The sequence below is a fragment of the Somniosus microcephalus genome, chromosome 16 (genome assembly GCF_052327205.1).
Source record: "Somniosus microcephalus isolate GS21.2 chromosome 16, FLI_Smic_1.0, whole genome shotgun sequence".
NCBI lineage: Eukaryota > Metazoa > Chordata > Chondrichthyes > Squaliformes > Somniosidae > Somniosus > Somniosus microcephalus.
This window is the reverse complement of record NC_141002.1, coordinates 92,176,023-92,191,574: the sequence shown is the minus strand read 5'-3', so window position 1 is coordinate 92,191,574 and position 15,552 is coordinate 92,176,023. Positions and strand designations below refer to the sequence as shown.

Sequence of the window (15,552 nt, the reverse complement as noted above, 5' to 3'; positions counted from 1 at the left end):
TGCATCCATGGGAGTGGCCCTCATCCCCATGGCAAAGGGTGCACATTAATTTTGCTGGTCCCTTCATGGACTCGATGTTTTTAATTGCGGTGGATGCACATTCAAAGTGGCCAGAGGTAATAAAAATGTCCTCAACCACCACGGAAAAAACTATCGCAGTTTTACGAACCATATTCGCCAGGAATGGGCTGCCTGAACAGATTTGCTCTGACAATGGACCACAGTTTGTGTCTGAAGAGTTCCGGAGGTTCTTAAAGAACAATGGTGTTAAGCATTACACATCTGCCCCTTATCATCCAGCCACTAATGGATTGGCCGAGAGGTTTGTCCAAACATTCAAGAAGGCTATCAAGGCAATGTGTAATGAAGATATACCCCTACAACACAAGGTGGACAACTTCTTGTTTGCCTACCGGAATGCGACACATGCGGTTACCAACCAAACTCCAGCCATGTTCTTCAATCGAAGACTACGATGCCGCTTGGATTTGGTTAAGCCAAACGTCCAAAGAGATGTGGAGAACAGGCAGTTTCAGAATATGAATGAAAGGCCGACCAGGAGTTTTAAGATAGGTCAACCAGTTTTGGCCCGGGACTACCGCACTGAGAAATGGCAGCCAGGAACGATTTGTACACGACAAGGACCTCTCATGTATACCGTGGACGTTGGGGAGAGCATTGTAAGACGCCATGCTGACCAGATTCTAGAGTCACTGGAAAACGTCAACTCCACACCACGATCTGATACACCTGGTAATGAAATCGACGTTCCAATTGCAGCTACCGCAGAACCGGTAATATTGGAAGCAGATGAACCAAACAACGACATTGATTTCGACTCAACATTGCCAGAAGAACCTGATATCCCAAAGAGGCGTTATCCAGACAGAATCAGGAAGCCTCCTCAAAGACTGAACTTATAATTGCTTAAACTTAACCAATGTATCTAGCAACAGTAATTGTGATTGTAATTCGTTATCATTAGTGTTAAATGAATGTTATGTACTGTTTATCTAAAAGGGGAGGAATTGTTGTGTATGTACCTTTAAGAGAATAACTGGTCTCAGACTGCAATACCGGCAGTGACCACCCCTGTATAAAAGGCGCTAGAGAGCCTCTGTTTTGTTAGATTCGTTTATGCCTTTCACCAGTAAAGATCTGTTTGTTTCTCTCCTGCTAGTCCGTGTCTCAATCATTCACGGACTTAACATAATCCATAGGTTATGTGGTATCAAAACCTGAGAGAATGTGGTGATTTCACTGCTGCTATATTAGTTCACACCTCTTCTAAATGTTGGGGACCATAGAGGATAAATCTCTGACACATCCAACTCATCAACATCCAAACTCTGGGGCTAGAAAATTTCAAGAGGATACAACTTACAGTAATTAGTGAGTGAGTCACAGTTTGATGACCAAGGGTTTTAAGACACTAATACAGGGAACTGACAATCTATACATTAACCTTTCTGTAACAATTCCTGTAATGTCAATTCATTCTAGTTAGATGACAAAGTAGAGTCGGCCATTGTGACAAGTTTACTTTCACAATTACCATTCATATGCAAAGAAACAGCATGAAGCTTGTTCAGAAAACAAAGACACTACCCCAGTGTTTCACTCCTTGTTGTAGAAACAGGAACAAAACAAGCAATGACTGAAGGTTGTAGAACATAGAAACATAGAAACTAGGAGCAGGATTAGGCCATTCGGCCCTTTGAGCCTGCTCCGCCATTCAACGAGATCATGGCTGATCATCCAAACCCTAGCACCCGGTCCCTACACCAACAGCCATCCCACACAAGCCCTATCCCCGTAACCCCACATATTTAATCCCCCCTAACACTAAGGGCCAATTTTTATCATGGCCAATCAACCTAACCCGCACATCTTTGGAGGAAACCGGAGCACCCGGAGGAAACCCACGCAAACACGGGGAGAATGTGCAAACTCCACACAGACAGTCGCCCGAGGCCGGATTTGAACCCGGGTCCCTGGCGCTGTGAGGCAACAGTGCTAACCACTATGCCACCGTGCTGCCCTCTCATCAAGATGCTGATTCACTCCAATCATAGTTCAATTCCTTCAGTACCTTGCAGGAGGATGCTTTACCCCATATTCTGTGACTCCTTTCATCATTCATTGCTAGTATGGAACCTAATCAATATCTTTTTGAAAATCTAAGAACAAACTTTCATATCTACTGTCTTTCATGTTATCAGGATGTCCCAAAGTACTCCACAGCCAAACAAGTACTTTTGAAGTGTCGTTCTGCTGTGTAGGCAAATTCAACAGCCAATTTGCACACAGCAAGATCCCACAAACAGCGAAGGAATAAATGACCAGTTAATCTGCTTTTGGTGATGCTGGTTAAGGGAGGAATGTTGGTCAGGATACCGGGAGCACTCTTTGCTCGTCTTCGAATGGTGTTTGTTTTTTGGTTTAATGTCTCATCAAGAGAGAGCACCTTGACAATGCACCACTCTCTCAGTACTGTATTGAATTGTCAGCCTAGAATATGTGCTCAGGTCTTGGGAGTGGGCCTTGAGGTGAGCATGCTACCAACAGAGCAAAAGTATCCAATACCAACTGCATTTCCTCCATTGGCCATGTCAGTGAGGTTAAACATGGCCTTCCTTTCCCAAATCTGTGCAAATTATCTACACCAGGTCTCTCAAGATCATTTGAAAGAATGTTTCCTACAAAATGATGTTAAGTGCACCGAACTATAGTTTTCAGGTAGATTAAAAAAAAAATCAGGTTACTTTCTGATCTTCTAAAATCTCCACTGAATTTAACAAACTTACAAAAATATTATTTCAGTCCTCATCACCTTTAAGACACATGGGTGCAAGTTGTCTATTTTCAGAGCATCTAATCTTTTAATGATATACATTTTTTGCAGACTAACTAGCTCCTGCTCTGCGTTTGCTGAAAATCTGTTATCTGACTTGCGCAAATGTCCCTCTTCTTCCCGAGTAAAGATAAATGTGAAGTAATTATTTATCTGCTATTCCTCTGTACCCAGATACCAGCTTCCCACCATCACTTTTCAGTGGACCAATACTTTCTTTTATTCTGTTATAATAAATGTTTTTTTCGCTGTATATCCAATAGTGATTGTGGATCAGGCCGAGCCATCTCTGATTGGTCTGAGGTATTCCATTCACAGGACTGTGGGAGATGTGAGAGAGGCTCAACCAATGGGAATGGACAAGAAAACAATGATAAATCTGTGTCAGGCAGTATAAAAGACTTGCATTTATATAGCGCCCTTCACAACCTCAGGACGTCCCAAAGCGCTTTACAGCCAGTGAAGTACTTTTGAAGTGTAGTCACTGTTGCAATGTAGGAAACGCGGCAGCCAATTTGCACACAGCAAGCTCTCACAAACAGCAATGTGATAATGACCAGATCATCTGTTTTTAGTGATGCTGATTGAGAGATAAATATTGGCCAGGACACCGGGGAGAACTCCCCTGTTCTTCTTCGAAATAGTGCCATGGGATCTTTTCCGTCCACCTGAGAGAGCAGACGGGGCTTCAGTTTAACGTCTCATCCGTAAAACGGCACCTCCGACAGTGCGGTGCTCTGGAGTGTCAGCCGAGATTATTGTGCTCATGTCTCTGAAGTGGGACTTGAACCCACAACCTTCTGACTCAGAGGCAAGGGTGCTACCCACTTAGCCACGGCTGACAGCTCCCTCATCTACCTGCACCACTAAAAATAACATTTATTGCATAACAAACACAAAGAAATTCAAATAATTCACAACCTAATATCTCCCACCTTCCAAGCACTCCAACAACCTACTCTCTCCTTAACATAATGGAAAATAACCCTCCCTGACCTCAACAGCCTTGACCTGGTGTACATGCTCCCCTGGTACCACACAGTTTCATTCCCACTCACACCTCTGTACTCCACGGCCCTGCTGAGCTGAGGCCAGACATCGAAAGAACACATGTAAGTACATCAGAAGTGTTCATATGATAGCAATGCACAGTCTTACCACCATTCTGGCAGCAGCATCAAGCTCTGGATTTAGGAATATAGGAATAGGAACATGAGCAGGTCATTCAGCCCATCGAGCCTGTTCAATTAGATCATGGCTGATCTGCACCTCAACCCCAGTTACCTGCCTTGGTTCCATATACCCATACCCAACAGAAATCTATCGCTCTCAGTCTTGAAGACTTCAATTGACACAGCACCTACAGCCTTTTGGGGGGAGATTTATAGTACCCTTTGTGCGAAGAAGTGCTTCCTGATTTTGCTTCTGAAGGACCTGGCTCTAATTTTAAGATTATGCCCCCTTGTTCTGGGTTCCCGCACCAGAGAAAATACTTTCTCTTTATCTACCCTATCGAATCCTTTTATTGTTTTCAGCACCTTGAAATCATCACCCTGTCATTCTCTCCCAGCCTCAGTCCCAACAAGGTCATAGATGATTGAAGTGAGCACTATTAATGAAAAGTCTTTACCATCAATAAACCTTTTGGCAAATGAAAAATCTGCCGGTAAGAAATAAAATGTACAGTGTTCCCTTATCTCACAGCAGGAGCGCACACTCCAACTTCCAGCAGCACTATCCCCTCCAGTCAGATCGACATGAAGTATCCATGGTACTGCTTTTGCTTGAATCAGTTGCTGCTGATGTCAGTCAAAGTGGTATTGTGGATACCTTGGGCGGGGAGGAGAGAAGAGAGAGCACTGTTGGAAGCGGAAGGTGTGTGTCAGCTAGGAATCATTTCCAGCGCCGAGGAGAAAACGAGCAAACAAGACCGGGAAAAAAATAAACAGCAGATGGCCTGGGAATACCAGGAAAAGATCACGGCTGAGCTGCAGGACATCTATCAAGACGTGCTGTTCAATGAGGTGGCACGGAGGGCAGAAAATGTATCGGAATTGTGTGTGTATTTACTGTTGGGATTTTAATATATTTTTACACTGTTTATACCACCTCCGTTTAAAGTTACATTATAGGAGGGAGAGGAGGTGGAAGGAGGCATCGTGGGTTATTAGAACATTTCCACATCCACTCAGCTCATTTAAAAAAAAAGTTAGCCAGGGTTCCTTCTCCTGGTTGTGAACTAGTGACCCCCTGCTGTAAAGTGTACGTGTGAATGTCAGATGAGTACTTTTTATTTTTAATGTGTGCATCGCCAATGCTCCCTCTAATTTTTTTTTGTACTGAGCAGGCCACAAGCTCCCTTGAGTGCGACCTTTTCATCCGCGAGCAGATTTTATAACAACGACAGCAACAGCAACCACTTAAAAGCATATATAGAGTAATACCATATTGCCACCCCACCGTCTCAAATCATGAGACAATCAGACAGGGTTCTCTACAAGTTTAACATAACTTCACTGCTTTTGAATTCTATTCCTCTAGAAATTAACTCCAGCACTTTATTTGCACCTTTATGGCTTTTTTTAACCTGCGTTGCTACTTTTAATGATTTGTGAATCTATACCCCGGATCCCTTTGCACCTCTACTCCATTTAGATTCTTATTTTCCTTATTCCTCCTACCAAAATGCACCACCTCACACTTACCTATACTGAAATTCGTTTGCCCATTCTGCAAGTTTGTTTACGGTAGAATTAATTAAAAGCTTTTAGTTTGTCATGTACAAATTCTATTTTTTTTAAAATTACTTGTCAGAAATGACTGGGATATAAAAGAACTGCATAATAAAGCATTAACACTTCAGAAATGTCACTCAGTTACACGGTTATGCATCGACAAACAATCCAAAAATCCAAGGTGAAAGAGGCATATCTATTCATGCAATTTGTATTAATTTTAAAGTTTTCAATGTATTAGCCCATCCCTCGTGTCACTATAATAGTGGCTGCACAAGCAGCAGGAGCAGCGGCTTTCCTATGGTGCTGAGGTGCTGCACGTCCACATAAGTGATTAGAATATTAATCACAATGCAAACAGACAACCAACAAATATAAAGTGCTGTAGTTCTTTAGTTCACAGTATTAAAAAGAATTGAACAAAAACGGGTATCCATATTTCCAACTTCAATCACTTCCATTAATAAACGTGGTCTTCTTGAACCAGCACACCCGCCATGTAACAGGTCAGAAATGCAGCACTTACCCACGATCGGCTGAAGTGAGTAGCATTGCACAAACATGCAGAAAAACACATACACAATTTGCGTCACCACATTGAAAACAAAAAGCAGGAAAAGCTATGATTTAACAGAAATAAACATTCATCTTTCTTCCTGGACAGGAGAACCAATCAGACTGACTTGGAAATGTTTACTAATATGTTGACGTAAATTTACGAGTTTCGCTTCTAATGTTTTTCTCTCAAACATTCTCCACAATATTAATCCCTGCTCTTATCATGAAAAGTGTTGAATTATTTTAGGTACTTCCCAATTAAATAGTGGGAAACAAACTTCTTTGTACCCTCAATTTTTAATCTTCTATTTCAAACATTTATACCAAATCAGAATTGTACATTATCAGTTTAACTAAAGTATCTTCTGTGTCATTCTTAATAAACAAATAGTAGTTTCTTCTAAAGTAGCTTCCTGCAATTTTTATACATCATTACATAACTCGTGTTTCTATTAACACTCCACTAAATGTTTAAGGGGAAATCTATATTTACATTATTCCTGGGACTTGTTAGGACTACAGAATGACAGACAAATTAAAATGGTTTGTGTTTTTCCCCTTTTTTGGTTTTCTTCATAAACATCTTAATGAAATTTTTAAAAGTCAATAAAAATTAATATGCGAATCCTCCCAGCCCTCAACAGCATGGTTGCATGTTTGTGCAATGCTACTCACTTCAGCCAATCGTTCAAAATCCCCAGTGTCTCTCTCTTCGCCACCACTCTCTCCCCCCCCCCCACTCCATCCCCCCACTCTCTCTCCCCCCACTCTCTCCCCCTCCACTCCCTCACCCTCTCTCCCCCCACTCCCCAACTCTCTCTCCCCCCACATAGAAACATAGGAGTAGGCCATTCGGCCCCTCGAGCCTGCTCCGCCATTCAATGAGATCATGGCTGATCATCCAAATTCAGTACCCTGTCCCTGCCTTCTCCCCATATCCCTTGATCCCTTTAGCCTTAAGAAATATATCCAACTCCTTCTTGAATATATTTAATGAACTGGCCTCCACCGCCCTCTGTGGCAGAGAATTCCACAGGTTCACCACTCTCTGGGTGAAGAAATTCCTCCTCATCTCAGTCCTAAATGGCTTACCCCTTATCCTTAGACTGTGACCCCTGGTTCTGTCACCCCCGCCATCGGGAACATCCTTCCTGCATCTAGTCTGTCTAGTCCTGTTAGAATTTTATAAGTTTCGATGAGATCCCCTCTCATTCTTCTAAACTCCAGCGAGTACAAGCCCAATCGACCCAATCTCTCCTCATATGTCATTCCTGCCATCCCAGGTATCAGCCTGGTGAATCTTCGCTGCACTCCTTCCATGGCAAGAACATCCTTCCTCAGATAAGGTGACCAAAACTGCACACAATACTCAAGGTGTGGTCTCACCAAGGCCCTGTACAACTGCAGCAAGACATCCTTGTTCCTGTACTCGAACCCTCTCGCTACGAAGGCCAACATACCATTTGCCTTCTTAACCGCCTGCTGCACCTGCATGCCACTCCCCACTCTCTCCCCCCCAACTCTCCCCCCCACCTCCCCCTCTGAAGTCTCTCTCTCTCCCCCCGCAGTCTCTCTCTCTCCCCCCGCAGTCTCTCTCTCTCCCCCCGCAGTCTCTCTCCCCCCGCAGTCTCTCCCTCCCCCCGCAGTCTCTCTCCCCCCGCAGTCTCTCTCTCTTTTCCAGTCTCTCTCTCTCTTTTCCAGTCTCTCTCTCTTTTTCCAGTCTCTCTCTCTCTTTTCCAGTCTCTCTCTCTCTCTCTTTTCCAGTCTCTCTCTCTCTCTTTTCCAGTCTCTCTCTCTCTCTTTTCCAGTCTCTCTCTCTCTTTTCCTGTCTCTCTCTCTCTCTTTTCCAGTCTCTCTCTCTCTCTTTTCCAGTCTCTCTCTCTCTCTTTTCCAGTCTCTCTCTCTCTCTTTTCCAGTCTCTCTCGCTCTCTTTTCCAGTCTCGCTCTCTCTTTTCCAGTCTCTCTCTCTCTCTCTTTTCCAGTCTCTCTCTCTCTCTTTTCCAGTCTCTCTCTCTCTCTCTTTTCCAGTCTCTCTCTCTCTCTCTTTTCCAGTCTCTCTCTCTCTCTCTTCCAGTCTCTCTCTCTCTCTCTTTTCCAGTCTCTCTCTCTCTTTTCCAGTCTCTCTCTCTTTTCCAGTCTCTCACTCTCTTTTCCAGTCTCTCGCTCTCTCTTCCCCACCCACCCCAGTCTTTTCCCTCTCTCCCCTTTCTATCCTACCCCACCGGCCAACAACTGATCCCCTGACCTCTGCATGGAGCCGACGAAAGGGTGGCCCAACTGGATACTGCGCGGCTCCGGTATACCGGGAGCAGGCAGAGACTGCTGCAAAGGCAAATAATTACTGTGCAGGGGATTCTCCCGCTGTCCAGCTGAAAGGTCAAAGTTCAAAGGAGACAACAGGGCAGCACGGTGGCATAGTGGTTAGCACTGTTGCCTCACAGCGCCAGGGACCCGGGTTCGAATCCGGCCTCGGGCGACTGTCTGTGTGGAGTTTGCACATTCTCCCCGTGTTTGCGTGGGTTTCCTCCGGGTGCTCCGGTTTCCTCCCACAGTCCAAAGATGTGCGGGTTAGGTTGATTGGCCATGATAAAAATTGGCCCTTAGTGTTAGGGGGGATTAAATACGTGGGGTTACGGGGATAGGGCTTGGGTGGGATGGCTGTCGGTGTAGGGACCGGGTGCTAGGGTTTGGATGATCAGCCATGATCTCGTTGAATGGCGGAGCAGGCTCGAAGGGCCGAATGGCCTACTCCTGCTCCTATCTTCTATGTCTATGTCTAAAACAAAACCCCTCCCGGCGTTACACAGCAACCCATCAACCATTGGAACACACACTGCAATTTAGATCGGCTCTGAGGTCGCAAGACTCACAAAGAACTGTCTGGATTCCCGGGGCCAGTGTGTATTGGGCACCTCCCCCGCTCCAGCTCTCTACGCAGCAATTCAATTGAACTGTGCGGGAGCTCAGGGATCACCTTAGGGGGAACAGTGTGCATCACTCCTGCCAAGCCCCAGCTGCTCTTGGTATATGTTGGCTGCCAGTCTCTCTGCTGCTCAATTCCTGGCCCACCGCCGGAACCAGCCTCTGTGCTCCCATCTCCTTCCTATCACAGGGTCAGCTGTGGCTCAGTGGGCAGCACTCTTGCCTCAGAGTCAGAAGGTTGTGGGTTCAAGTCCCACTCCAGAGACTGGAGCACATAAATCTAGGCTGACACTCCCAGTGCACACTGAGGGAGTGCCGCACTGTCAGAGGTGCCGTCTTTTGGATGAGACGTTAAACCCGGAACTGGTCTGCTCTAATATAACAACAGAAAACGCTGGAAAAACTCAGGAGGCCAGGCAACATCCGTGGAGAGAGAAACAGAGTTAACGTTTCGGGTCGAAACCCTTCTACAGGACTGAGAAAGAAAGGCAGGAAATGAAACAGATTAAAAGGCAGTTTGGGGGCTTGGAAATGGGGGAGGGGATGAAAGAAGAGACATTAAGAGATATACAAGGTGAGACGAGATGGTAATAGGACAGGTAAAGAGACAAAGGATGGTTCTAGATGAAGTGTGAAATGCGCTGGCAGAGTGAGAGACAGCTGCATTGTGGGAGAGAAAAAAAGGAAAAGGCACAAACCAAAAGTGTGGATAAAAAATATAAAAATGCAATAGGGGCCGAGGTTATGATCTGAAGTTGTTGAACTCGATATTGAGTCCGGAAGGCTGTAAAGTGCCTAATCGGAAGATGAGGTGCTGTTCCTCGAGTTTACGTTGAGCTTCCGTGGAACAATGCAAGAGGCCGAGGATGGTGAGGTCCGAGTGGGAATGGAGCGGTGAATTGAAATGACAGGTGACCGGAAGCTCGGGGTCACCCTTACGGACTGAACGGAGGTGTTCCGCAAAGCGGTCACCCAATCTGCGTTGGTCTCCCCAGTGTAGAGGAGACCGCATCGTGAGCAGCGAATACAGTATACTAGATTGCGAGAAGTACAAGTAAATCGCTGTTTCACCTGGAAGGGGTGTTTGGGGCCCTGGACAGTGGGAAGGGGCGAGGTCTAAGGGCAGGTGTTACATCTCCTGCGCTTACACGGGTAGGTGCCGGGCGAAGGGGAAGGGGTGCTGGGGGTGATAGAGGAGTGGACTAGGGTGTCTCGGAGGGAGCGGTCTCTACGGAATGCTGAAAGGGGAGGGGAGGGGAAGATGCGTTTGGTGGTGGGATCACGCTGGAGGTGGTGGAAATGGCAGAGGATGATCCGTTGAATGTGGAGGCTGGCGGGGTGAAAGGTGAGGACAAGGGGAACCCTATCGTGGTTCCGGGAGGGAGGGGCAGGGGTGAGGGCAGAAGTGCGGGAGATAGAACGGACACGGTCAAGGGCCGTGTCAACTTTTTTTACCAGGTAGAACGAGAATTCTGAAAGCGGGAGAAAGGGTCAGCTGTGCGAGGGGAAGACTCTGCTCTCTTAGGTGGACGGAAACGATCCCGCTGCACTATTCTGAAGAGCAGGGGAGTTCTCCCCAGTGTCCTGGCTAATGTTTCTCCCTCAAACACCATCACTAAAACAGATTATCTGGTCATCATCACATTGCTGTTTGTGGGAGCTTGCTGTGCGCCAATTGGAGCCATGTTTCCCTACATTATAACAGTAAATACACTTCAAAAGTACTTCACTGGGACATCCTGAGGTTGTGAAAGGCGCTATATAAATGCAAGTCTTTCTTTCTTCTTTCCTGCTTGCCTCAGTATGAAGCTACCTGAAGTGAAGTGAGGTTAGGTTTTGACAGCTGCTATTCATGTAACGCCCAGCCCCAATACATGCTGACCTTTCCCCGCCCATGCTCCTCCTGTACTATATTAGTGAACATACATATAATCCACTGTTCCCTCCCTATTACTGAATGGCTTGCTTTACACAAACCACTCGGCAGAGTCCTTAATCTTCCCAGGCTCGGGCCTCTTCCCAGAAATCCTGACGGCACGTCTCTCTATTACAGAAAGAGAGTTACTAAAACGTTGGCAGCTATTTAGTTGCCATTTAAAAGCAGAATGAGGTACACAAAGAAAAAGACCTACTGTTCTCTAACCGAGATAAGACACATTGTATTGAGTCTTTCCTGTTTCAACACATCCAGCAAGATTTCCCTGGAGGAGCCCTTGTAGACAGTTCCGAGGAAGTTACACAAGTATGGCCTTGAAGAATGCAACATTAGGTTGTTGAGATCCACAATTGGGAAGTTCCTGTAGCTGAAATAAGAATGACAGTGTAATTATTCGATCTTCCTTGGAACATATGAATATTTTTTTTTCAAAATATGTTTTGATCCACAAAGTTCCGGTTTACTTAAAAGGTCAAGTGATAACATTGATGTAACGTGCTACCTGGCAGTCTGCACCATGGAGGGCTGGACTCCCAGAGTCTTTAAAGGTCAAATTTCAGCCTCAATTAAAATTCAAGCATGCCTTTTCCTTCCCCCATGAGGTGTGTTTTATCCATTTTATACTGAACTGGTAATTAGACAGTGGCAGAGCGCTCTCCCTCTGCAGTCGGAAGATATCACAGAAATCACAGAAACCCCACAGTGCAGATAGAGGCCATTTCGGCCCATCGAGCCTGTACTGACACATATCCCACCCGATCCCCGTAACCCCTACACCAACACATGTCCCACCCTATCCCTGTAACCCCACGTATTTAATCCCCCTAACACTAAGGGTCAATTTATCATAGCCAATCAACCTAACCCGCACATCTTTGGACTGTGGGAGGAAACCGGAGCACCCGGAGAAAACCCACGCAAACACGGGGAGAATGTGCAAACTCCACACAGACAGTCGCCCGAGGCCGGATTCGAACCCGGGTCTCTGGCGCTGTGAGGCAACAGTGCTAACCACTATGCCACCGTGCTGCAGTGGAGTCCCGAGACCCACCCCGACTGGAAGGTGAGAGGGGCACTGCTGGAAGTCAGAGGCATGCATCGGCCAGATGTTCTCCAGCTGAGAGAGCCTCCAGTTGAGTTGTTTTAAAAAAAAAAAATCCCTTGGTAACTGATCAGCTGTGTCTGCTGACGGGTTTTTCGGGAGCGAATGCTCTTTGTTTACACTTTACTCTGTGTTGGGAATAGGAGGGAGAGTTGCCCTTGGGGCTTAGCGTCTCCCATAACGTTGGAGCCTCGGGGGGAACCAGATACAGGAAACTTTGGTTTATCCGGAGGTTAACTGTCCGGAATGCTCGAGCCACCGGCAAAAATCAGTAACCGTTTCATTTGTTTTTTTTTCTTTTCGTTGCTTTTTTTTCACCAGTCAGGCTCTGCAATGTCTCGCTGAAGCTGTTGCTAAGCTACAGAGACGCTTGCAAGGTATGGCCGACTGTTTAGAAGCTGTTGCTAAGCAACAGGGTTTGTTGCCAGATACGGAGCTCAAAATCTCCGTATGTTTCAACATTAGCGCTGGTTTGTCCGGCAGTTTTGATGGGACGGCAACAGCTTGGTCCCGTCGGTGCTGGATAGCACAAAGTTTCCTGTATTGAGGACAGGGACCAACGTTCCCGCTAGGGTGCATGTCCGCGCAGTGGTCTGGAGGTCCCGCACAGGCCGCTCACCGGCTTTTACACTGAAGAAACCGCATATGCGCGAAAATTTGAATGGGCCGCACAGCCAGTTAAAGGGACCGTGCACCAATGTTCGCTGTGATTTTCTTTGGACCTGCGCAGCCCCTTTAAGGGGCTGCACGGGCCATTCAAAATACCATGCATGCACGGTTTTTACATTGAAAAGCCGGCTGGGTGGGTTCCCTGGAGCGTTGTGTGTCACGCAGCTTACGGAAGCATTGCCGCGCACCTAAAATAAAAATGAGAGAAAACTCATTAGAAGACGAATCAGAAACACCAGCACAGCTCTTGCCACTCCATGACAACAGCCTCACTGGAGTTCCAACATGCTGTACAATCATGCCACCTTCTGCAATAGAGTATTGTGCCAACTTACTGCATTTTTAAAAAACGCTGTAGTTGGATCACTTTTGTTCCATTTTTAGAATGCATTTCCCTCCTTTCGAGGTACCCTCCACATTTCACAAGCCACTCGCCAACAACAGGGCGAGCAAGGCAAGAACCTGCTCCTTTGCCAATATTGTGTGAGCCAGCCTCCAGGAGATGCAAGGGGGGCCTGGGTGGTGCGGACTTGCCCTCCAGCTTTTGCACTGGTGCCCAGCCTCCATTTGGCGCTTCCCATTTAAGAGGGTAGAGATCCAACCATGTATGGGCATGTATGGACACTGCATCCCAATACTCTGGCACAGCGTCTAATAAGCCAAGGTAATGATACCAGAACTGAGAGGTTATATCAGGTTGCGGCTCTTTTCTCTAGAAAAAGACTGAGGGGTGACCTGATGGAGGTCTTCAAGTGAGTAATTAAACTCACTTTCGCGGACTTTTTTTTTTTTTTTTTACAGAGGCCGGTGTCGGGAGGAGCAGAGAGCGGCGGTACAGTGAGTACTTAAACTCACTTTCGCGGGCTTTTTTTACAGAGGCCAGTGTCGGGAGGAGCAGAGAGCGACGGTACAGTGAGTACTTAAACTCACTTTCGCAGGCTTTTTTTTTAAACAGAGGCCGGTGTCAGGAGGAGCAGAGAGCGGCGGTACAGTGAGTAATTAAACTCACTTTCGCGAGCTTTTTTACAGAGGCCAGTGTCGGGAGGAGCAGAGAGCGGCGGTACAGTGAGTAATTAAACTCACTTTCGCAGGCTTTTTTTTTTAATACAGAGGCCAGTGTCAGGAGGACCAGAGAGCGGCGGTACAGTGAGTAATTAAACTCACTTTTGCAGGCTTTTTTTACAGAGGCTTACCAATCTCACAGATCAGCGGCGGCATTCCGGAGCCATGACACGATTCAAAAAGTGACGCGGGCAAGAGGATGCAGCTGATTGGGTGAGTATGGCCAGGTGAGTATTTATACTACTCTATAGTTTGACAGTTAAGATTAATAGTTTATAAAATTTAGAAGGTCTTAATTTTTGTGGTTATAGTTTCTAAGGTCTCTGTTGTGTATCGGGGAGTGCTAATAACCAAGGGCCCTTGATTATATCATTTAATTGTAGTGTAATTAGTGGTATTGATTTGATTTAATTTAATTTAAATTAATTAAAGGGTAAGTCATGGCAGGACAGCTCGGCCCCGTGGCATGCTCCTCCTGCGCTATGTGGGAAATCAGGGAATCTTCCCGTGTCCCGGACGACCATGTGTGCGGGAAGTGTATCCAGCTGCAGCTACTGACAGACCGCATTGCTCCGCTGGAGCTGTGAATGGATACATACTGGAGTATTCGCGATGCCGAGAACATCGTGGATAGCACATTTAGGGAGTTGGTCACACCGCAGGTAAAGGCTGCACAGGCAGGAAGGGAATGGGTGACCATCAGGCAGAGCAGTAGGCGCAGGCAGGTAGTGCAGGGGTCCCCTGTGACCATCCCCCTCTCAAACAGATATACCACTTTGGATATTGTTGAGGGAGATGGCTTATCGGGGGAAGGCAGCAGCAGCCAACTTCCTGGCACCATGGGTGGTTCTGCTGCACAGGACGGGAGGAAAAAGAATGGGAGAGCTATAGTGATAGGGGATTCTATTGTTAGGAGAATAGATAGGCATTTCTGTGGCCGCAAACGAGACTCCAGGATGGTATGTTGCCTCCCTGGTGCAAGGGTCAAGGATGTCTTGGGGCGGCTGCAGGGCATTCCGGAGGGGGAGGGTGAACAACCAGTTGTCGTGGTGCATATAGGTACCAACGAAATAGGTAAAAAACAGGATGAAGTCCTAAAAGCTGAATATAGGGAGTTATGAGGTAAATTAAAAAATAGGACCTCAAAAGGAGGGTTTAAACTAAAATGGCAGGGGGTTGGGAACCTGTGCAGGGAGACAGAGGAAAGCAAAGCAAGGATAGAAACAAAAGACAGGAAGGAGTAAAGCAAAAGTGGAAGGCAGAGAAATCAAGGGTGTAAATCAAACAGGGCCACAGTAAATAATAATTCTAAAAGGACTAAGAGTGTTAAAAAAACAAGCCTGAAGGCTTTGTGTCTTAATGCGAGGAGCATTCGTAATAAGGTGGATGAATTAGCTGTGCAAATAGGTGTAAACGGATATGATGTAATTGGAATTACGGAGACATGGCTCCAGGGTGACCAAGGCTGGGAATTCAACATCCAGGGGTATTCAATATTCAGAAAGGACAGGCAAAAAGGAAAAGGAGGTGGGGTAGCATTGCTGGTTAAAGAGATTAACACAATAGTAAGGAAGGATATTAGCTCTGATGATGTGGAATCTGTAAGGGTAGAACTGAGAAATACCATGGGGCAGAAAACGTTAGTGGGAGTTGTATACAGACCCCCAAACAGTAATGCTGAGGTTGGGGATAGCATTAAACAGGAAATTAGAGA

General features: G+C 46.2%; 1 protein-coding gene across 1 annotated transcript in view; it reads right to left on the bottom strand.

Annotated features, from left to right (window-relative positions):
- rxylt1 (ribitol xylosyltransferase 1) overlaps positions 1-15,552 on the bottom strand; it is a 49,542-nt gene that overhangs the window by 16,463 nt on the left and 17,527 nt on the right. The window contains exon 5 of the mRNA XM_086009428.1: positions 11,202-11,372. Within this exon, the coding sequence (XP_085865554.1) occupies positions 11,202-11,372 (171 nt within the window). The remainder of the gene's footprint in view (positions 1-11,201; positions 11,373-15,552) is intronic.